The 23,516-nt window shown below is 42.7% G+C and overlaps 1 protein-coding gene across 1 annotated transcript; it reads right to left on the bottom strand.

Annotated features, from left to right (window-relative positions):
- On the bottom strand, positions 1 to 21,804 carry MELTF (melanotransferrin). The gene is made up of 15 exons (XM_075507207.1): positions 21,759 to 21,804; positions 19,022 to 19,176; positions 15,168 to 15,267; positions 13,482 to 13,664; positions 13,001 to 13,157; positions 12,051 to 12,118; positions 11,103 to 11,290; positions 10,738 to 10,918; positions 9,635 to 9,786; positions 9,127 to 9,223; positions 8,079 to 8,273; positions 6,292 to 6,448; positions 2,473 to 2,540; positions 2,181 to 2,368; positions 1 to 1,365 (listed from the first exon to the last, which is right to left on the bottom strand). The coding sequence occupies exons 1-15, from the start codon at positions 21,802 to 21,804 to the stop codon at positions 1,087 to 1,089; spliced, it is 2,214 nt and encodes a 737-aa protein (XP_075363322.1). The 3' UTR covers positions 1 to 1,086.
- Between the last annotated feature and the right edge of the window lie 1,712 nt (positions 21,805 to 23,516).

Below are 23,516 nucleotides of genomic sequence, written 5' to 3'. Positions count from 1 at the left end.
TTTCATTTATTTACATTATTATTATAATCTAGTTTTACCAGGGTTTTTTATTATGTTGAATGTCTTTTCGTCCCAGGATCATGAGGTGGTAGGTGTAGTCAGGAAGACGCTGCCTGCCAGCAGCACAGCAACATTTGTTGTTATTACAGGTATGGATAAAAATAAAACCCAACTGCTACAAGCCAGTAGATACAGAAACAATTAACAATCAGAAGTGAACTACTTTGTTTCACTAACAGCAAATACAAGTTTCATGCACAGGCACTCAGATAACCCCATGTAGAAGGAGGACAGCCACAAGTTTCTTGATGTGAAATTAAAGACCACAGGGCAGATGACATCTCTTCTCAAGCAGTGACAGCACTGGTTGTGGAAAGTCAACAAGCTCAATGGATGCACACATTTGGCTTCGTTCTTTCCTCTGCCAACAGGTAGTCCCACCAAGCCTCTCTGGCCTTCTTTTTCATCCAGTGACTTTGGAGATTCGCCCTACTTTCTTCTACTGGAAGGTGGAGGACCTTGCCCGTAGCAGAAGCTGTATTCTGGACTGCAGGTCATCTCTCTGGCCACAGCCTGTCCGCTGTGCACTTACCTCTTCTGGCAGCAGAGCTCAGCAGAAACTGTTGCCCCAGCAAGGGTAGGATAGGATAAGCAGGGACGTAGGAGTCTAAATGTAACCAGCCAGGAGGCCAGAGAAGATTCACTAGACAAGATTTTTGATACTGCCTTCCAAGATGCAGAAATTCTTCTACAGGTCAGAAATGCAGTATCCATCTAACAGCACCTGGGAATCCTCCAGCCCAGGGTGGTTCAACATCAGCAACGATGGCAAAGATGCTCCAGTTTTGGACTGATCTTATAAACCATGCTGACACTGTATTGCTGGCTTCTGCCCCAAATTCCACCCCATCCACATGGACAGGGGCAGCTTCCACTCCCCTGAGGAGCAGGTGCTGTTAGCACTTGCCCTGCAAAGAGGCAGGAAGAGGCATTCAAATGGTAGCACAACATGTCATCCAAACAGCAGCTTACCTGAAGAAAAGGTGGTAGGCCAGAGGTGGCCTGGAAGTTGCCATTTGGACCATGTTAGTCCCAGCCTTGTATCTGACTCAAAATAAGAAGGGGAATGACAGTAGTCATGAGTAGGTATTGTCTTATCTTATTACCTGCCCCAGAGCACTGTGGTGTTTGCATCCCTTCAAGGGACTCAATATAATCACTCCCCAGCCATTCTGCATATGTCCTCCTCTCTTCTACTGGCACGATCTCAACAGCAGAATCCTTAAAGATCAAGTTTTTTCCTTGAAAAGTTGAAGAATCAAACATTTTGAATCCATTTCCATTGTTGCTATTTCCAAAGTAGACCTGAAAATAATGCAAAATTTTCAGTATTTTGCAAGATTAAGTGCCACATTCCTCTCATACAACATGGAAGACGTTAGGAACCGTTTTGTAGATGAAAAGTACACACACAATTGCAGAATCTGTTATGCATTTGCTTTTAAACACTCCACTAGATTAGATACAGAATTCTGTCACTGGCGATTACAAGAACAGCATTTGTGATTTTGGTTTTTTACTTACTATCTGGAAAGAGCTGTATTTTTAAAAAATTCTTCGGTCTAAATATTATTGTCTAATATAGGGCTTGGCTGCACAGGAGTTACAGAAATAACTGAAGCCTAGCATGGAGAAACCCCATACTGCTTTTAAACTAGTTAACTTCAGTATTGAGAGGAACCTAGCTGTGGCAGCCATGCATAGTCTGCCTAGATGGTTTACTGTGTATGTGGCTGCAGCTTAAATATACCCAGCAACGTTCTGTTGCATTCCTAGGAAAATTCCAGGATGGAGAAGTGTTAGCATGTACTCTATTTCTTGTAGACTTCAGTCATGCAGTTTGGGAGAACGCCTTAAGCTCCAGGAAAATTGCTACTGAAACCAGTAGCTGGGCAAAAAGTTGAAATCCCTTGTGCACCAGGGTGGTTTTACTAGGAGAATTACACAGGTTGTATTTTACCTTCTCTGTCCCACTTCAACAACAGGGCTCTGCGCAGTGCATGTGGTGCCAGTCCCATGATGCAGGGGACATAATATGGCAGTATGATCCTACTGTCTTTATCCTTGGTCTGTGTTAGACCATACGTAACTGCCCCATAGCATAAATGGGTCATTGATACCTGGGCTTTGTCCAGTAGTCCATATAGAGCAAAAACGCTGGTATCTGGGTGAACCATAATGGCCTGAGCTGGCACCCGAGCCAGGTGACACTCAGCAAACTGGGTGACTTCAGCACGGGCACCATTTGGACACAGTAACTGGAAATCACTGGACTTCAAGTTTTGGGCCCAACTATCAGTATTCTTACCTGAAAAAAAAAAAAACCGATCATTGTGACTCATTGAATGCTTTACAGGAAGAAGATTCTAGAAAAATTACTGAATTATAATACAGATACATAAAACTAAGTACCGTCTGTGTTCTCAAACACTGTCGAGTGCTTCACAAAGGCCACATCCCCAGAGTCCTGTGCCAGGCACCTTTAGGTAATGAGAGATAAAAATTCAATTCAAAGCATCTTTATGTGAACCACATTTTTTTCTAATAACTGATAGGTTTAGAATTCAATTTTTCTTACATACATTCCTGCAAACAAATGCACCTAAGGTAATAAGCAAAACCAGAGAAATGAAGCATCTTGAAAGGAGAGAAAACCAACATCTTTGCAAAGTATTAAAAAAATATTCTGAATTAAGAATTTTAAGGGAGGAATACAGCAGGAAGTCTTGAGTAAAAGGAGTACAAGAAACAACAAAAAAGGCCAATATTAGATGAGCAAAGAAACAGAAGATATGTTATGTGATACTCAATGCAGTATTCCCCATCTGCTAAGTGTTGCTTTCATTCCTTTTCAAATCATGTACAAAGTGTGTGTCATTAAGGCTTTCTTGAATAAAATAATTTGAGTGCATAACTCAAGAGTTTATCAGATTCTGCATATGTGCATGTATGTGCACTCACACGTATACTTTTTTCTCTTTTCTTTCCAAGTTAGAGTGACCTCGGTGCTCGCACAGACACTGCTTTTACAGCCCTGTACAGTGGAGGTATCTAATTAATCTAACTGCAGTTTCTAATGGTACTGTTCCAGAACTAAGTTCAGTTTCCTCTGATTTTCTGAAGCAGGAGCAGCCCAACATGCCAAGGGCACCCTAAAATCTCCTCCTCTCCTACAAGTGTGGTATCCCATTACAGAGAGTATCAGGGCGAAGGTGTAGAACAACGCACCTTTACCAGCATTTGCTATTTCGTGTTGTCTAGCGCACAATACAACAGGCACCACAGACTGTTAGGAGATTTTTGCTAGGCCTGAAATATGAAGTCTGCAGATGGAAGAAATGCATGGCACTTGCTTCAGACAGCAAGTAATACATAAACAAAATCAATCTCAAATCAGTGAGCTGGCTGAGCTAGCAAAGAGACTTAACTTCCCAGCTACTTTGGGTAGTGTGTGCTGGCAGAGAATCTGCAGAATCTGCAGGTAATAGAATTTAGTGATGGTAGCTTGTAGTTTATTCTACAAGTATTTTCAAGAAGCATTTCCTAAACCAAGATCATTAAACCCACCAATCAAGAAGATGTAAAGCTGTAACTGAGCATGATTTATGTAGTACAAAATGTGAGGGAAAATTATTATTGCTAACAGTTATGAAAAATACATGTATTTCATGTGTACCTGGTTTAACATGAATAGTTATAATCAAAGTTCTTATCACCATGTGGCTGACACTGTCATGCAGAGAACGGAGGACTCGGTAGGTGCTGTTTGGTGCATTCCCCATCAGAAAAGGCTGTTCCCAATAGATTTTTCAGTACTCTGCAGAGTTTAATTTGCCCCAGGCAGTGGGATATACACAAACCAAATAACCTCTCATACCTCTACTCAGATTAGCCTGAAGATACTCAGAGTTGAAGGAATCTGGAAATCTGAGGCTGAATTTTAAGCTTGTGTCAGTCACCTTCCATAACTCATTCTTCTTTCAGAGAGGATCACCTAAGTATCACAGCCAGACCCATCCCTACCTTGCAGAAGACTGTGACCCTCCATTTTTCACCCAAATCCTAACCTTTTAAATACCTAAAACTTCCAACGTCACTCAATGAATTAAACATCTTCTCTATTAAAAAAAAAAAAGTAGTGATCTCCATATAAAGTTTGGGCTGTATGGGCACTATTATCAACTGCACAACCTTAGAATAGGAGCAAGGCTCATGCAGCCTGTAACAGCATTTCTTGCTTATTCATTTGGTGACTGGTAACCAGCTCTGTTAATCTATGAAGTGCAGCAGAGGATCTGGAGTTTGCCTGCAGGGCATGTACCACAGCAGAGCAGCTGGACACAACTAAATAGATAACTACTTCTTGCAAATCTAAGTCTAGCACTTCAGTATTTACCAGGCAGCTGCTGTTGAAGTCTCCTCCCCTGAAGGAAAAAGACCGCTCACTGCCAGCTGTTACATGCACCATTACCTTCAGAGGTGGAGGTCAGGAAAAGGAAGTGCTACTTCCATAACTGTTTCACAGTCTTTGGGTATGGCCCCATATGTAGATGTCTGCTGTTACACAAAGTATTTATTACATTTTCTTAGTATTTTCCCCCTGTTCCTTTAACATATCTTGTTTTGAAGAGGATTTGATATTTGAACATTGGCCACAGTTATTTGTGCTGTTTAGAAACCTACCTTCACATGCAGCCACCAATGACTAAGGATAGTGAAGACTCACTCCTGGCTCCCTGTCACTAACCTGCCACTCTCAGCATGGACTTACAGCAGCCAGATTCTGGCTACTATTTGCCTGCTTCCCTGCTAAAGCTCTTTATGGATGACCTGACCATTCAGAGTGGCAGACTGTCTGTCACACTAGATTAAAGCAAGACTAGAGACCGGTGACAATCCACTTGGTCCTCACTAGGTGGGTGCCTGTTACTCTGTAAACGGACATATGGATTTGCCTGTTGGTTTTCTGGTTGGCTGCGGGCCAGGAAGCTGGCTGGGTGGCTGGGCCCAAAGAGCTGTAATGAATGGAGTTAAATCCAGTTGGCAGCTGGTCACAAGTGGTGTCTCCCAGGGCTCTGTGCTGGGGCCAGTTCTGTTTAATATCTTTATCAATGATCTGGACGAAGAGATCAAGTGCACCCTCAGTAAGTTTGCAGACAACGCTAAGCTGGGTGGGAGTGTTGATCTGCTGGAGGGGAGGAAGGCTCTGCAGAGGGATCTGGACAGGCTGGATCGATGGCCAATTGTATGAGGTTCAACAAGGCCAAGTGCAAGGTCCTGCACTTGGGCCACAGCAACCCCATGCAACGCTACAGGCTTGGGGAAGAGTGGCTGGAAAGCTGCCTGGCAGAAAAGGACCTGGGGGTGTTGGTTGATAGCTGGCTGAGTATGAGCCAGCAGTGTGCCCAGGTGGCCAAGAAGGCCAATGGCATCCTGGCTGGTATCAGAAATAGCGTGGCCAGCAGGACTAGGGAAGTGATTGTCCCCCTGTACTCAGCACTAGTGAGGCCACACCTCAAATACTGTGCCCAGTTTTGGGCCCCCCACTACAAGAGAGACATTGAGGTGCTGGAGCGTGTCCAAAGAAGGGCAATGAAGCTGGTGAAGGGTCTAGAGCAGAAGTCTTATGAGGAGCGGCTGAAGCAGCTGGCGTTGTTTAGCCTGGAGAAAAGAAGGCTCAGGGGAGACCTTATCGCTCTCTACAACTACCTGAAAGGGGGTTGTAGGGAGGTGGGTGTCAGTCTCTTCTCCCAGGTAACAAGCCATAGGACAAGAGGAAATGGCCTCAAGTTGTGCCAAGGGGCGTTTAGATTGGATATTAGGCAAAATTTCTTCACTGAAAGGGTTGTCAAGCATTGGAACAGGCTGCCCAGGGAAGTGGTTGAGTCACCATCCCTCGGGGTATTTAAAAGACCTGTAGATGTGGTGTTTAGGGACATGGTTTCCTGGTGGACTTGGCAGTGCTAGGTTAACAGTCAGGCTTGGTGATCTTAAAGGTCTTTTCCAACCTAAACGATTCTATGAGAAGGCTTTAACATGATCTCATGTAATGCCTTATGACATACCTGTATTGCTGAAGACATCTGGGGACACATGTCCCACTTCATTTATGGCACATGCCATCTAAACTGTAGCAACAATAACTACTTTTTGCTGACTAGGATGGAAAATAGTTCCTCCTTGCATTTTGACAAGCTGACAAACTAAATAACAACCATACGTATTAATTACCTGAAGGCTCCGCTGTAGCTGTAATAACGTTCTTGGCTACTTGCACTGCATTTATTGTTTCCACTATCATCTCCAATACATAGTTGACAGAGTTTTGGTGGGTAATTGTCCTGCTTAGCTGAAGGCACGCAGCTGGCAGAGAAAAACTCACTCACAGCTGGGGAAAGACAGACAAACCAATATAATGAGTGAAAAGTGTAAGCTCTTCAGAAGAAAGGTAGTTACACTGTCATGAAATTATAACCAATGCAGGTTTCCGTAGAACACAAGAAACATGAGTTACAGCTGCCTTACTGGAATTCACAAGCTACAACTTTAAAAATATTTTTCAAAGCACCATTTAGCTGATTATGTAATGAAACCAAAGAACTTCCTGAGAGATAGGAAATAGGCAAGCAAAATTCGAATCTGGAGTCTTATGGTCATAGATCCTTCGCTTGTTGTGCTACATTGCTCCATTACTAAATACAGTTTGAAAATAAATGCAATAAAATTCAGGACAGGGATACATCATTTAGTGCAATGATATCCCAGGGCTGGAAGTACCACCTAGAGGGGATAAGTCTGTGTAGACTATGTAAGTTTCTGTGACTATCCTATTATTCATATCTGACTTGGGTCGATATCCTCAAGCAAAAGCTGAGACAGCCAGGTGTGAAAGCAGGATTTTCAAGACCATATGATAAGCTTAAAGTTGATTAAATACAAAAAGCAATGGACTCTTCAAATGCATTTCTGAAAACTGGAATGAACTTTGGCAGTTTGATACACTGGAGGCCAGGGTGCCACTGAGATGGATCTGGACAGGCTGGAGAAACAGGCTGACAGGAACCTCAAAGTTCAACAGAGGCGAATGCAGAATCCTGCTTTTAGGATGGAGTGAGACCATGAAAGGCTGGGGGCTGGCAGGCTGAAAACCAGCTCTGTAAAAAAAGGACCTGGGGATTCTGGTGGACAACAAGTTGACCAAGAGTCAGCAGCATGCTCTTGTGCCAATGAAGGCTAATGGCATACTGGGTTGTGTTAGTGGAGCAGTCAGGGGAAGTGATGATTCTCCTCTGACATCTGTGCCAAGTTTTGAGCTCCCAATGTTAGAAAGACATTGACATTCCAGGGCAGATACGGTGGAAGGAGGGTAGGATGCTCAGAGGGATGGAGCACGTGACTCAGCACTTACCATGCTGAGAGCCGAGTTGGTCAGCCTGGAAATAAGACAACTAACAGTGTATTGCTGTCTTCATTTACACAGTAGGTTTTTAAAGACGACAGAGCCAGATCCTTCTGAGAGATGCAGAGCAAAAGGATAAGAAGCAACAGACCGAAGTTACAAGAAGGAAAATTCAGATTAGATACAAGAAGAAAAAATCTTCATACCAAGGATGGTCAAACACTGGGACAGGGGTCCAGAGAGTTTGTGTGTAATCTCCATCCTCGGAGTTACTCAAAACCTGCTTGGACATGGCCCTAGGCAATCCGATCTAACCGGACCTGCTTTGCGGAGTTGGTTGGACTAGATGACCTCCAAAGGTCCCTTCCAACCTAAATTAGCCAATCATTTCGTCATAAAGGAAAGGAATACTTTTGTGTTAGATGTAGCATTCTCAGTATGACACCTCCATTAGTCTACTCTGGTGGCAAACTTAAAATTTCAAATCGTTACATTTGAAACACCCCTTCACAAACAGATAAGCTTAATATAGAGCTATGAAAGATCAAAATTACTTCCCTAATGAAAGTTTATAATTAGACTGTTACTGTATTTTTGATATGTAGTACTGTTGTCTTACCTTGAGGAATATTACAGTCTCTGGTCTTAATAATGCCCCTCTTAATTAGTATACCAATGGGGATATTCCATCCAGCGGTTCTCCCCAGTCCTGTGTGGCAGGACTTCTTCCCTTTCAGGTCACCGATGGTGAATGCATTGGACAGATTTCGTTTCACTAATGCCACAGCATAGTATGCATTGCTGTTGTCATCAGCTTGCAGGAAGAAACAAAACACATTACAGCTTCCCTTAAGCATTCCCTTAATGATCATCTACAGATCCATCACACTTATCTGGTGCCAACTTCAATTGCGCCAACAACTGGCTAGTCAGGAAGTATGAATGCACACGTACGTAATTACTCTTCACTTCTACCTCTTCACAATACTGCATTCACTTATAGCCTATATACTGGTACTGCTATGCACTTGAACTGAATAATCTAGAGACAACCATGAAAATGTTCTTGTTAACACCAGCTCTTATAAATACATCCCTCTGAAAAACAACATGTGGGTCATTAGTGACTTAGCAAACCTGCTTTAAGAAGTTATTTTTATGTTAAAACCTCAAACCTGTATTAAAATTTCCATGAGTTTTGCAGCATATTGAAACTCTGCCTTAGTGAGACAGTGGACACAAGCCCTTTTTTCATTGGTGACTCTGAAGCAGCCACATTGACAGGAAGAATTTGTTTCTAACTAGAATCTACTGTGTAATTTCTGTATTTTTGGTTCTGCTAAAAATATTTTGATTTTGTGAATACTATTTTTTTCCATTGTAAATATTTTTTTGCAGAATTGAAAAGACAAAGAGATACAAGACTCAAAACTGCCAAAGGCTCAACCTGGTCCTGCAGCAGGACAGATAAAAGTTGCGACAAACTCACTGTAAGAACCCATGCCATACTTATTTCCTCCTCTATCCATGATGTGAGGATAGTAATTCTAATTTCCTTTGAAAATAGCTTTCCCAGCAGGGCTAGGGAACAGAAGCTGTGCTTTTAGAGCTGTTTTCAAACAACTTGGAAAAATAAGGTCTATATTTATGTTTCCTGACCTTCTTACCAGAGTAACTTTCTCCAGCAGCTGGTACAAGGCCGTATGTCTTCCCGGCTGTGTAAATATCAGCTCCACCCAGAACTACAGCATCACTTTCCTTTTTCTGAAAAATAAAATCAAATTTAGGATTTCTGTGAAAAAACAGCAGATACCTTCCCTGCTACAATGATGACACCTCTAGCATCACATCTATTGCATCTCAAGGGCAAGCCAGACAGCAAAAGAGCAATACACTGCTAAAAAAACCCGCCAAAACCTGCATGAAGCATCATCAGTGAAATGGGGACAGGAGATTTCACACATACAGGCTTGAGCTAGATGGGCAACAATGCCCTCATCACAACTGAAGGTCATCAGGGTTCGGGCCCATCCATACCATGTGAGCTACAGATCGCCTCCTTGAAATCCAGTATTCCTGCTGGTCACCTAAGTGTGCGTGTGTCTGATCCTGTCTACCCAGCAGAGAGCAGCTTGTGTTAATTTGGTTTGTTGCACAAGGATTGTAGCAGCCTACCTGGATCAGCTCCATGCACTGTTCCTTTGTCTTGGCTGAAATACACTGAATTGCTGGTTTCAAATTCTTTTCCTTAAAGGCAATGGCCATTTCACCACATTTCCAGATCTCCTCAGTGGATACAACGCACCAGTTCAGGCTTTCTGGCAATGCTGCACAAAATTGGAAAGCAAATACTACAGTTCACTTTCTTTGTAATAGACAAGGAGGGATACACACTGCCCACTGTCACATATGTACCATACATGTTATTAAAAATGTTTACTTCTGTGTTTCTCTCTATCTCTCCAGCTCAGACTTACACCTGATTAGGAACCACAGAGCTCTCCAGATTGGTGGTACATCCACACTGCAAACCTATCCTATCCCTGTTACTAGCAAAGTAACAAGAACTCCTACGATTGCTGACCATTAAGAGCATCTATAATGTATTAGTTGAGTGCAGCAAAAAACCACTCTGAACACAGGCTTCCTCATACCTGACAGTCACCGAGCAACCCCCAGAAGAGACAAGCCCGGGAGGTGGGGGGCTTTGCCACAGCACAGAGCACGTCTGGGAAGCGCAGTTGCCATGGTTATTAAGCTTAAGGCAAGGCTTCTTACAACCTGTGTTTCTGACTTTGCCAGAATGCACATCAAGTAATTTCTGCATTCTTCTGATAGTATAAAAGACTGTAACACTTCAATAAAGAGCAGCTGAGGGTTTCTTCAGCTTCTGAAGGAAATTCTCTGCTGGGAACCCAATCATCCCTTCTTTATAGACTACCTGAGGATTTACACAGCAACACATTACTATTTCCCCTTGTTAGCAGGTAAGAAATGGAGTACCAGGTAGCAGTAGCAGCTTACCAGATTAATATGTCTCATACACCAAGAAAGGGTAGAAAGACCTGCACCTTATAACACAAAGTGGGCCAATTTGCACAGGAAAGTATTCTGCAATGTGATACTGTTTCTAGGTCAAAAAGTGACCTTTCTCCATGCTCAAAGATTAGACTGACATCTTGCCATAACCCTCCAAGAAAATAAAGCAGAATAAAGATGGTCTCTGTTATTAGCTATCTTTCTTCTTGGTTATGAATAGGAATCTAAAGACAACTTACTGTTGGGGTCGCAGCTCCGAGCTTGCATGGCATGAAGATACTCATCACCCAGCCATGCCTGGTAATTCTGAGCTGTGATTGCAACGAGCTCTGTGGTGGAGTCTCTGAACAGAAGATTCTGGGCACCATAGGCTGCGGAGTCAAACATCTGAAACTTGGTGCCTACCCCATTAAATCTTTGCTGTAATGTCAAAGAAAGAAAAAAAGCACCTGTCACACATCCCTCTCCCTGGGATGTGTGACATCCCACACCCCTTCAAACCCCGCAGAGCTGAAGGTGCCCAGATATCCCGTCTTCAATTCAGCTATACAGGTGGGAGAACCCCTCTAAAATGCAATGCACTGATGAAAAAATGGTGTCCTACTTGTCCCTGGTTCAGGAGCTGGAAGACAACTGTCCCATCTGTGTCAGGCCGCACAACCACGGCACGAGCTGGGATTCGGGCCAGGTGGCAGGTTCTCCACTCTGTCACATCAGCCGTGTTGCCGTTGCGGCACAGAAGCTGGAAGTCCCGGGAGCGAAGCCACCGGGCCCATGAAGAAAGACTTCTTCCTGAAATCAGACAGAACATGCTTATGGAACAGACATCAGGTGGGGCTGATGCTTCTGGCTCCACGTCTGCTCTAAGCATCGCGTGCACATGGGGAGCAGAACACACATCTCCTGCGTATCTTTGAACTATTCCTGACTGCACAATATATCCCACGCATCTATGTGGTCCTTTAGTCATGTATCTCTGATAAGACAATAAACAGCTTAACACTTGTGAGACTGTATTGAACTGTAGTGGAGTCTGCAGCAGCATCAAGAGCATCCCTAAGGCACATGCAATATTTTTTGGTTTTTTTCCCTGTAAATGATGGTCAGACAGGCCCATGATATTAAAGCAATGTTATGCTCAAGGTGGATTTCACAAAGTGCCAGATAGGGCAGACCACATCTTGTTAACCTTCTGCTAGTCCCTGCTGAAATCCCTGGGTAGGCAGGAGCAATGTAACAGCCCAGGTCTGTATAAAACTGAAAGTGTAGTGCTGTTTAAGCTCTCTTTCCAGAAGAAGCTTAAGATTCCACCTCTAACCTGTACTGAAACTACCAAGCATTTAAAAAAAAATAATAATAATAAAAAAAAGATCACAGGGACTCCTCTATCTCCTGGTGCATACATCTGTGGGTACATCTGTTTTCACTATTAGAACATTTTTGGCTGATTCCTCAATTCAAATTAAATCAAACATTTGACATTATATTATTGTTACAGACATCATATTTCAGACCTCGCAGCCACTATTCAACAAGTTTCTGGACTACTCACCATCTGTGTTTTCAGGCACTGTGCTGTGCTTCACAAAAGCAACTTCACCAGCACCTTCAGCCAAACACCTAATGAATATAAATCCAACCACAAAGATGCATTACAAAGCACAGCTCCCATGTACTGGACACTGCCAGCTGATAGCCAGAGGGCTGTAGGCTACATTCCATCAGCCACAGACACTGACCTATTTCCTTGGGCTGAGCGTTTTGCTCAAGGCAGAGACTAGTGGCTGTTAGAGCACGAAGTAAACTATAATTGACATTTGGTGAACATGGACAACATGTTCAGTGCTGCCTGGGACAAACACCATGACCTCCTTTGTCCAGGAGAGTTCTCTGTCTCAGGCAGTCACACAGTCCTTTGGGGAATACGCAGAGAGGAGCAAGTGTTTCACATGAGCAAATTCTGCCCTTGCTCGGTCAATGCTATTGCTCAGGGACTGGGAGCTGCAACATAGCACACAGACAGGGAGAAGGAAAATAAGGGAAAGATTGGTGTGCAAAAACAGATGGCAGAGCAACTCGATAATTCAGTGCAGCTGAGGTGGGATGACTGAAGTAGCCGAGTAGGGCAGCAGTTCAGCTCTCAAGACTCCAAGGGTCATCAGGTTTTACTGGGAAAGATACAGCCTGCTGAAACAAACACTCAAGACTTGTGGCAACAGCTGCTGGACAAAGCAAAGAGCAATGGGATTTCCCTGCCCAGTATTACATGCTAAATATCCATTTGGTTTTAATACTCAGGTATTAATACCTGAAATAGTGGGTTTAGAATTACTTTTGTTCAGTCTCAAGGTTTAAAGCATGGTTGTCCTAACGCAATAGCAGATTTTCTAACAAGATCAACTGGAAGTTCTCTGGCTTCAATTTCCTGTCAGTGAGGCCTAGACACAATGGCTATGGATAGAGCATAGCGATAAAAAAAATTGACAGAGCCATGATTTTTACCTGAAAGCCCCACTGTAGTCATAGTATTGCTCTTGGGAATTTCGTTCACATTTGTTCTGCCCAGCCAAATCCCCTTTGCAGAGCTGACAGAGGGATTTGGGATAGTTTACGCCATTTGCTCCAGGAACACAGCTTGCATTGAAATAGTCACTTACAGCTAAATGTGAAAGTAGAATGAGAAGTCTTTAGCAATGAACAAGCAAGGTCCTACAATCTCATTTTAACGCATCTACACAGTACATCTCTAAAAACATTTAGAAGGGTTAAGTAATTTTGTTCTTAAAAGATGGTTTCCAGGTTTAAAAAAAACAACCCTGCAGTCTTCATCAGAACTACATTAGGTCTATTCCATCTTACGAGGACCATCAAAGCCAAGGAACAAAACAGCAGCTAGACCCACACATTTCTGACCACACACAAGGTCCCAGGACCATACGATAAGGCACTGCTGAAGAACAGATCTTTGCCCTGTAACCCTTACCTTTTGGAAGGTCACATCCCATTGCTGCCAGGCGCCCACTGTCAATTAGATAACCCACTGGCACATCCCAGCCTGCAGTTCTGTTGATGCCTGTGTGACATGAACTGACACCCTTCAAGCTGTTGATGGTGATGTTGGAGCTCTTCCTTACCACAGCCACAGCATAATAGGAAGTTCCAATCTCTGCAGCGTAGGAAGAAAGAGAAGCAAGCAAAGTAGCCTCGCAGAAGCATTACAGTGAGATACACCGACTTGTGGCCTTTTGTGGCTCCCCTACCCACAGGCAAGTCACATTGCTCACATCCTTGGTGAGAAGCTGCTGACTGTGAGTGAATGTCCTCCATTATCTTTTCAGTGTGAAATGTCCTAGCTAAAGGCCACAGGCAATCTGCTCTAACTTTGAAGGCCACCCTGCTTTGAAAGGGAGGTGGGATGAAAGACATCCAGAGGTTCCTTCCAAGAAGTAATTTTCTATGATTCTGAATATATTTGGATTGAATTGAAACCAATATAATTAATAGTAAAAAAAATTATTCCCCAGTTGTCTACTAATTTGATCTTAATTTTGATACAGCATAGCAAGTTGATGTCACTGAGCATCACAGCTGATTTCATTCTCTGTTTTACAGTTTGATATAACATAGAGTCAAGAGTTTAGGGTCTGAAGTGACCATAAAGTCATTCAATCTGACTTTATTTAGATCAGAAATCATTAAATTTCATTAACTTTTCTCTGATTTGAGCTCATAACCTGACTAATAGAGATAGCCAGCAGCTGGATCATGAAGCCCATTTGGTTTTGAGAAACTGAAGTACAATTCCCTCACCGGGGTCATGATGTGGTTAATGGGGGGGCAGGGGGCTGCTGCAGGTGATCCAAATCCCTGTGGACTGAGCCCAACAGGCACTTCTGAGTGCCTTCTGAGGATGCCTTGGCCAGATCACACTAAGAGCCAGCTGCAAACCAAATCCAGCTCCATCTCACAACAAAGTGGTGGGACACCACTGCCTGCAGACTGCTTCCAGAACTGTTCCTTCCCTTGGGCCTCCGAAAGTTATGGGGGACATCTTCCAACTCTGAACTACACAAGCATGTTGATACTGAGCCTTCAGTCAGGATGACAAGTCACCACTGAATTATTATCTGTCTTGAGAGGAACTCAAACCTTAAGGACACCCAGATAAGGAGCAGAACGGATCACTTCCTTTCTTCCAGCAGGTAATCACATACACTATTAAAAATAAAATCTAATTATTCTAATTTATGGGATTGAGAGATAAACCTAACAACAATTTATGCTTTGCAATTCATTAATTTATCTGCAAAGTATGGAACAGAGAAGACAGTAAACAGTGAGACAGTAAAAAAAAAAAAAAAAACCACCCACAAAAACAAAAACCACAAAAACCAACCACCAACCAAAACCAAAACCAAAACCAACCCAACAAAGCTATTACAGGAACAGCTATTTTGACCCAGCTGTTTCAGGACAGACTGCCACAGCCCTGCGTCTCCCGTTTCCCCCACGCATTCTGTTATGGGCAGGAATATCCAAGAGGGAACCTGGCCATTACCTACTGTTTAGAGTCTTCAAGGAGAGGACCCCAAAATAAAATGGAAACAGTAAAAATGCGTAAGAAAAATCTCGTATTAAGTAATCTAAAAGTTATGTAGTCAGACTGTACCTTGATCATATACTTCCCCAACCACAGGTTTCAGACCATGCTCCTTTCCAGCCTGGTAAATCAAACGGCCATCCAGTGTTACTGCATCTGCCAAATCATCCTGTGCAGACAAGGGCAGAATACATGTTGAGGCTTAATTATCAGTATTTCTCAACAGCCAGAGGCAGAGTACCCATGAATTTAAGAGAAGAGGCCCCTTACTCTGCATTTGTGAGTTGTCTTTTCTCCAGAAAGTTCTTTTAAGGGCACTCAAATTTCTGAAGAACAATTACCAGGAAGGATTTTAAAACTTCAAAACTGCCTTCCTTCAAGAAATAATGCAGAAACCCAGCCCTGGACCGTGATGGCCTCACTAGTCTTCATAGTCCAAAGGAATCTTAGAAATGGATCTGCAGCTCTGTGATGAATCTTAAGGCCCATCAATTTGGAGTTTCATTCATCTCTATAGCTAGTGCTCCAAAGCTTGAAGATTTAAATAAAGTAAATCAATTTTTTGAGGTCATACACAGATAGTTTGAAGTAATGTCTTCTGGGGCTGCAAAATCTGAATGCCAAAGCGTACTCAAAAGCAACCTTAAAACATGCTGGCTTGTACCTCAGCAGACAAACAGCCACACATTTTGGGAGAGGGGGAGCAGATGGCAGTGCCTGTCGGACAAGGAGGACAGCATCTAAAAAGACTGTCCAAAGTGGGGAAATACAAACCTGGGGCATTCACTGCTGGGAAGGCGTCCAACAACACCGTATCTTTTCAGCTGACTATAACACCAAGCTGGCTGGAATCCTGCTACAGATGCAGGATTGCTCTGGATTGCACAGGATAGGACTTCCCACAGCAGCAAGGACTAGAGAGCTGCTATACACACCTCTGATCAGCTGAACCTGGCTCTCGCTGTGTACCGAACCTAGCAGAAGCCAGGAGAGGGCATCTCACACAGAGACAAGATACTGCTGAGAAAATAATCAGGAGCTTGACATTTTGCATTTCTAAGCTGATTCCAAGTTTCTCATCAGTTTGCTTAACCTCTGGTTTGGCACTGGAGGGGGTAATTTAGTTTACCCTTGGCAGTTTGCTGAGCATTGTTTAGGGTATATGGGGCTATGCTGCCTAGTGTACCACAGCAATTTCCCACACGCTGAGCCACATAAAAAGCTTCAAAATTTTTTAAGGGATCATGTGAGAGAGTAGGTAATACCTTCATGTTGATACCTACATCAGATTTGAAGTTGCCGTGTAATTTGAAATATTTTACTTATTTGGCTCAAGGGGGGAAAAAAGATGATCTTCATTAATTAGCTGAAACAATAGATAACCTGAGAGTTGCTTCTCATGAATGAGAGTTGAATAAAGCTCCAAGGGAACCTGGAAAGGAGTTGGGATTGGGAGATATTTGCATCTTAAAGAACAGACACAACCTTTCTGGAATAACCAGATCTGATGCCCACCAGTGAGAGTCAGAGCACGCGATGACAGTTTAGGAATCAAATATGGCCTGCTGTTTAGGAGGGACACCTGACAGTGGGAGGAAGAAGAGGAGGTGGGAGTCAGAAGAACCTTACCCTCAGGGAGAACAAAATGAGCCTCTAGAATTGGTGGTGGACAGGAAACAGAGCAGATAAAATGGGAAGGGTTGGCCACAGAAGACAAGGACTGTATTATGTGGACATATTTCCACGTCAGATAGCACTTTTCTGATTGGAAAGCTGAGCCTTTGAGCTCTCTTTAGCAGAAGAGCCTCCTATCAATAGCTTGTGTATAAATAAGTGTATAAGTAACAGAACGAGACAGAAAAAATGCCTATTGTTGTATTTAACATGAAGTAGTTTACAGGCTACAGACCTCTCCTTTAAATGCACACAATCACTGCTGAGGTGGCATATCAGCAACAGTGGGGGCATTTTATTTTTTTTGTAGCAAGCATTTGCCAAAACATTTAGCAAAAGCATGGGATTATTTCACATATGATTTTCTGATAAGTATATGTGCGATGGTAATACCCTGTTAATTGTTTTCTGAGGGACTTCATTTCTGTGTGCCACAACGTTGGAGAATTACCTACAGAAGTGTTTAAAGACCTGCTGAAGAATAGTTCTGGTCACATTAAATATTATCAGGTTGCCTAGTTTAATGTTTAGACATTTCTCAATTTTCAAACACCTTCAAAGAAAAAGGTTTTTTACTTTATCCATGTGCTAACACATTCACAGGACTAAGTCCAAGTTATGTAGTGCTATAAAACAGCGTATCTCTGCCTCATCAGCCATTACGTCCCACTCCCTTTCTGGCCCCAAAGAGCAGAGTTCAGTGCGGATGCGGAATCAGGGGTTCCGCACAGTCCTACCCAGAGTAGACCAGCTTAAGCATTTAGTAGATTATTAGCACAAGAAAAAAAGAGGTCTCAAGGACAAAGCCTTGTCTGAAGCCTTACAGTGAAAATTCATTTTATCAGAAAGCTACTTACTCATGCTATCTACCTGCAGGTTTCTGAGTTCAGCTAATCAAGTTTTATAGGAATCCAAGGTTTTAGACAGGTGCCTGCTGCTTGCAATGGATTACAAATGCAATTCTCTGTGCACTGTGTTTCAGAAGCAGACACTCGTCAGCCCTTTTAATAACCTGCTTTGCAGAGTCTAACAGGTCTCTCCATGGAATGCAGGATTCATCCAAGCAGTTTTAGGAAGATCTGACATTAGAAAGTATTTCCTGTCTAATCCCAAGGTAAGATCCACATATGTACCAATATCTGTTCCTAACATTCTTCAATATAGTCTTGAGTCCCTCGCTCAAGAACAGCATTTATCAAGAGGCAATGCGGTAGTGTTAGTAGTCAGACAACCCTTCTGCTTCTGTTGACAAAAACTTATGACATACCAATTTCTGAAATTTGTTCCTTTTTTCTGGCCACACAACCACCTGCCTCACGTCCCTTCAAACTACCCTGCCAGACCTCGTTTCCTGGCTCTGACCTCTTGTCCTTGACAAGCTGCATCTCCTCCACAAAACCCTGATTTTTGGGCATGTCTACACAGGATACACAAAGAATATTATTTATTACCACAGCCAGACATGCTCCCCTTCCCCCACACTCTGCCAGTGAAGATGACCATGATTACCTGCCTCCACATTTCCTCCAATATTCACTTGTTGCCTCTCACCCCTCCTAAGGAGGGAATTAATTTCCATACATCATTTTGCAAAGCCACATGTTTACAGTCTTTAAAAGTTTCCCCAGAACCGTGCTCCTTTTGGAAACTGAGCACACTCTGGGAAGCTGAATTAATACAGCTGGGTTTGTGTGCCCTTTGCTCACCCTACTTGCTGCTTTGTCTCCCTCTTGTACTCCGGTATTGGGAGATTTGATTTGGCTTTACATTCATCTCATCTGTATATACAGCAATTTCCATGATGGGACCCTGAAATGGGAGTTTGATCCAGAGTTTATCGAAATACAATCTCCTTATAGGCTCAGCAGCACAGCTTTAACTACCGTCTGCATTGTACAGCTCCATCCCTTCTTAAATATCTGCTAAATAAATCTGACACAATTCCCAAATGAAAGATTAGCATTTGGGAGGAAATATTTAAGACCTTTGCTGTGTTCCTAATAACTGGCCATATCTGACTAGCCAACTAGATGACCCAGGGCCGTTCTGACCTTCAGGTTCATATGTATACTTTTATGTCTTTTTTTAAAAAATATATGCTTTGATTTTTCAGAGACATGAATGCCAGGAAGCATATGGTCAGCCGCCTGGATCATCAGACACTCGCCGCAGAGCTGTGTACATTGTCACTGGATTATTAGGCACATCGGGAAATTAAACCAATGACACTGCTACCACTCACAACTCACCTTGATCATCTGGGTACAGTTAGCAGCTGACCCCCCCTCTGTACACTCCAGAAGGGGAAGGATGCCAGCCCCACCAAAGGCCTTACTCATGTCATTACACTTGGAAAGTTCTTGCTCAGACACAGTGCACCACCGGATACGTTCCAGGCTGAGAGCTGCAAACACAACGCCAAGAGAAAATACAAAACACATCAGTGCCTTTGTAACAGACCTTACCATTTAAAGGTTCCTGAAGAGCCAACCTTTAATTCCATTCCTCCTCTCAAAAGAGAATGAAATCGGGGCTCTTTCAACAGTGAGTCTTTAGAGATGGTTCCCACTTTCACTCAGATTAACACGAATACTGAAATTTTGGGGACTGGACGCAGGATAAGGCTCAGACTCAGCTACCGAAACCCGATGGCATTTGTTTCTGCCATAAGAAATATGGGTACCATGGAACAGCTCAGGGTGTCGAGACTATTCCTAAAACCTTGCAGAATACATCATCTTTTCTTGAGTCAAAAGTGTTTAAAATGATTATTTAAAATGATACACTACAAAACCAAAGAGACTGTCCAAAGACAACTCTGTCTCAAACATTGCTAGTTAGTACCTGGAGTCCTGCCCCAGCCCTTTTTGGTCTGAATAAAAAAAAGCAATCTTAGGTGCTCAAGAGCCTTTGCACTAGGCTTGTTACGAAAACTAGAAAAGTAAACTTGTCCCTTCAAAACACTCTTTCATAAGAAGCCGTTTCCACAGTCACAAAAAGGGGAGGGCGGTTCCATGAATGAAAAGACTCAAGTTTAGTAGTGGAGATTCCATTAATCAGTGAAGAAAGGTGCCTTTCAGCAGGCCCAAGCGCTACCCTTCTGAGCGCCAAAGCTACACACACTTTGTTGCTTTTGTAAGGATATGTCATCGTGCACAAACAGTGTAGCTGTACATAAAATGCATATGCAAGTATGGTTTATGCTGATAAACAGGCACAGATCATTTTTGTAAGCAAGGGGCATGGCATTCCATTGCTTTTCTACAATTTCGATTTTTAAGTTGGAGTATACTGTAAGTTATTTGTCATGTGGTTTTCTAAAAACTGTAGCTGGCTCTGTATTTCCCCGCCATTGTCATGCAGTTGAGATACCACATCTGACTTTGCAAGTTTAAATTACTCTGCTCGTGCTCAATAGTAGCCATGCATTTTCTGACTTAGTGGCTGCAGCCTAAACGAGATCATTGATGCCATAAAGCTTGTTTTGCACCCAGTACTGAAACAGAGGGCTTGGCTTGCTGTTCCGCTGCAACTCAGAGCCAACTCTACTGCTGTCAACAAACATTAAGTCAGACTTGGAAAGCTTACAGGAAGTTTTCACGGCAGCATGTGCTAGTAGAGGGAGAAACAACTGCCCACCTCTGAGTTGCAGGAATTCTGAGAACCAAGATGGTTAGAAGAAAGGCACAACAGGGTCATGGTAAGAAGGCACCTCACAGAAACTTAGTGTCTTCCTCATCTACCTGGGTGAAATTTTCACCATTAATTTCTTGGGGCAGGAGGAAGAACCTAGGTTTTCAATGACAAAGGGGTTTGGGTTTTTCTTCTCCTGAACACAAGCAAATAGAAATTAAATTGGGGTCTCAACATCTCGGTATGTATGGCTAAGTGCCATTCTTCAGCCTTAGCATTCTGGTTTTAGATATAAACACACAGGAGATAATGCATGAATTGTATGAAGAACTCATTAGCCATATACATCGGAAACATGAAACAAAGCTCATTTGCCTCCATATTTGAGCCAAAATAGTGAAACAGTATGAATCTGTTGTTTTTTTCCCTCACTTATCTAAAAGAGGTAATTGGTTTGTCCCTTTCCAAACTGCTGAACCTTATTACAGGAAAGACAGATCCTGGGCAACTTTCTGCTTCCTTCTTTACAAGTTTACCCATTTGAAGTGGGCTTGAGCACAGACAAGGTCTGTAGTTAGTCTCTCTTCCCATTGCCAACCAAGAACATCTTAAAACAGCAGGTCAGTCTCTGAACCCAGGTTTATTCACAATTTTGACCCTTCTGTGTATCTGTACATATAGATAAAGCATGAAATGGCAGGCGCTGGCAACTTGCCTTTGAAATACGCTCAAGATCCTAACCACACATATAACTTTATCACTGGCAAACATCCAATTAACTCCTTTGCTGAAAGTAACAGTACTACATTGTGTAACATTTTATCAAATGGCTATTAATACAGCTACTAATACACTATCAAGGGCTTTCAGCAGAAACAATGTAAAAAAAAAAAAGAATATACTAGGATCATTTCTTTTTGAAGAACTATGGCGTGCTTCAGAAACAGCATCTACACCTCTGGTGAAATTAAAAGCATTCTCCATTAGAATTTGGGAGTGACAGGAGAAAGCCAACATGTCACACAGAGCATGATAAGTGGAATAAGGCAATTATTTCTATTTTTACAAAATAAGTGTCATAGAACTGTTCACGCTTGTCAGAAACAGATACCACTGAACCAAACGAAGTAGACTCAGTGCTGAGGAAATACAACATTTGACACCAATGAGTCAAGACACGCATATGGTGTTCAATGCAGCTTTTTCTACTCCTTTTCTATTTTTTCTGTTCCTTTTCCTGGCCATATAAGATTGGTTCTGAAATGGTTCTAGTTTCCCTCTGCTCTCTCACATCACATACAAGTCAACCCCAAAGACACCATGCCACAGCAAAAGTTTTTGGAGGGTACTTACCAACATGAAAGAAGAGAAGATAGAAGACATTTCTGAAACTCTTCATGGTGAAAATTTTGGCATTTGTGCTTTTTCCAGCCTTCAGAACCCCCAGAGATCAAGGCTTCTGCAAGCGTGCTCTCCCCAGCCTGCTCCTTGGTGAAAATCAGCAGCATTCAATTGCAGGTGCACTTTGTTCAACAATTTGTCTTGCACACGTCACCTCGTGATGACTACAGGGGAAAAAAAGCCTACCTCTATTCACACCGCCTCTATATTGCAAAAAAACTCAGACCAGGAAATTGCAAAATATCTGAGGCACCAATGAGGTTGTTACTGCGTTAGCACCACCTATAGACTTCGATAAACAGCTACACGCTGACTCACAGGGGTAAGGCAGGGCTGTGTAAAGAAATCCTCATTTTAAGTACGAGTTCTATGTATTCCCTATGTGTTGGGGCTCAGGAAGCAAAAGTAGATTCAAGCTAAGCACTTTATCTGACAGAGCTGATGGTCACTTTTTTTGCCACATTCTCAGCATTGTCATGAATCCCATAAAGCCATAACAAGAAACCCAGGCTTTGACAATAGTGAAGCCTATACACTCTACAGGTGGTACAGTGCATGCTAAGCATACATCTCCTGAAATTTATCGCAAGTGCTATGAAATAGCTGAAGTAATTTGTTTTGGTTTTTTTTTTTTTAAGGTTTTAGAGAAGGCCCAGGAAGGCTTCTCTCTCCCAGAAAGAGTAAAAACTCTGCTGACAATAGCTGTGTTAAAAGCTGCTGCTGTGACTTTTCGAGTAGCTTTCACAGAGCAACACTCATTTGTGCTGCCCTTTTCCTCATTTCTCGTTAGTCAATGAACCGCAGCTGCCTGTAACACTTTCAGATAAAAGCCATTCAATGCTGCTTTGCTCTGCTGACTGCCATTTCTCAGCTCAGCACCCAGCCACCAGGAAAAGAACAGCTGTGTACTGCCATGAACCCCCATGCGCATGTCTGTACCATTTTCTATCCAGAGCACAAACAACACAACTGTATGCATCCTTCACATAGTCTATACATCCAGTAATGTTGCATGGATGCTTTCAGGAGTTAGTTACTTAGCTACTTGACTGCAATTTGGCCAGGCTGCTAGCTTTAACACCTGTAAGACAACAGCTGAGTTTAAGTCAATTAATTGCTATTTCAAGCATAGAACTTCAAAAACCAGAGCATGACCCCTCCAGACCTTCTTCTTAAACAAAACTTTATGGCTGAGCTCTGATTTTGGCTACCTAGACAATCTGGTATTAGTCGTCCCTTTGTTGTCTAAAGTGCTAAAGAACGACCTGGCACCACTGGAGTCCTTTCAAATTTCTGGAAGGCTCCATTATTCAAGACCCCTCCTGTGCCCTTCCCACTGGCCAGACTGACCTCTCAAGCCCTCCGACACTTGCAGCAAGGCCTACGTATATATAGATGACAAGACTGATGCACAGTCCTAGCACCACTTGCTTAAGACTGCAAGGGCAAGACTAATAAGAAATTAATTTGGTAGCAGGCCTCTCCTGTGGTTCTTCTGATCCTCTATGGGAAAGGTTCAGAAGGTAGAGGAGCAGCCTTTTCATACAGGAGACCTATTCTGAATGCAACCCCCTCTAAACCACCACACAAGCACAGTTTATGATAATTTAGCTCATTTTCCTATTTTATTCATAATTCTATGAATATCTATGCTTTAAGGAGATAGTAAATTTCTTAACCTAATTTTCAGCATAATTTAGCAAAAATGGC

Source organism: Mycteria americana, chromosome 7 (genome assembly GCF_035582795.1).
Source record: "Mycteria americana isolate JAX WOST 10 ecotype Jacksonville Zoo and Gardens chromosome 7, USCA_MyAme_1.0, whole genome shotgun sequence".
Lineage (NCBI taxonomy): Eukaryota > Metazoa > Chordata > Aves > Ciconiiformes > Ciconiidae > Mycteria > Mycteria americana.
The sequence above is the reverse complement of the archived record's forward strand: the minus strand, read 5'-3'. Positions and strand labels throughout refer to the sequence as shown.

Coding starts and splice junctions, on each gene's coding strand:
- MELTF (XM_075507207.1), bottom strand. CDS start 21,804: ATGAAGAGTTTCAGAAATGTCTTCTATCTTCTCTTCTTTCATGTTG. Junction 11,291..12,050: donor AGTGCCTGAAAACACAGATG/GTGAGTAGTCCA, acceptor GTCTGATTTCAG/GAAGAAGTCTTTCTTCATGG. Junction 2,541..6,291: donor AGCTACAGCGGAGCCTTCAG/GTAATTAATACG, acceptor CATTACCTAAAG/GTGCCTGGCACAGGACTCTG.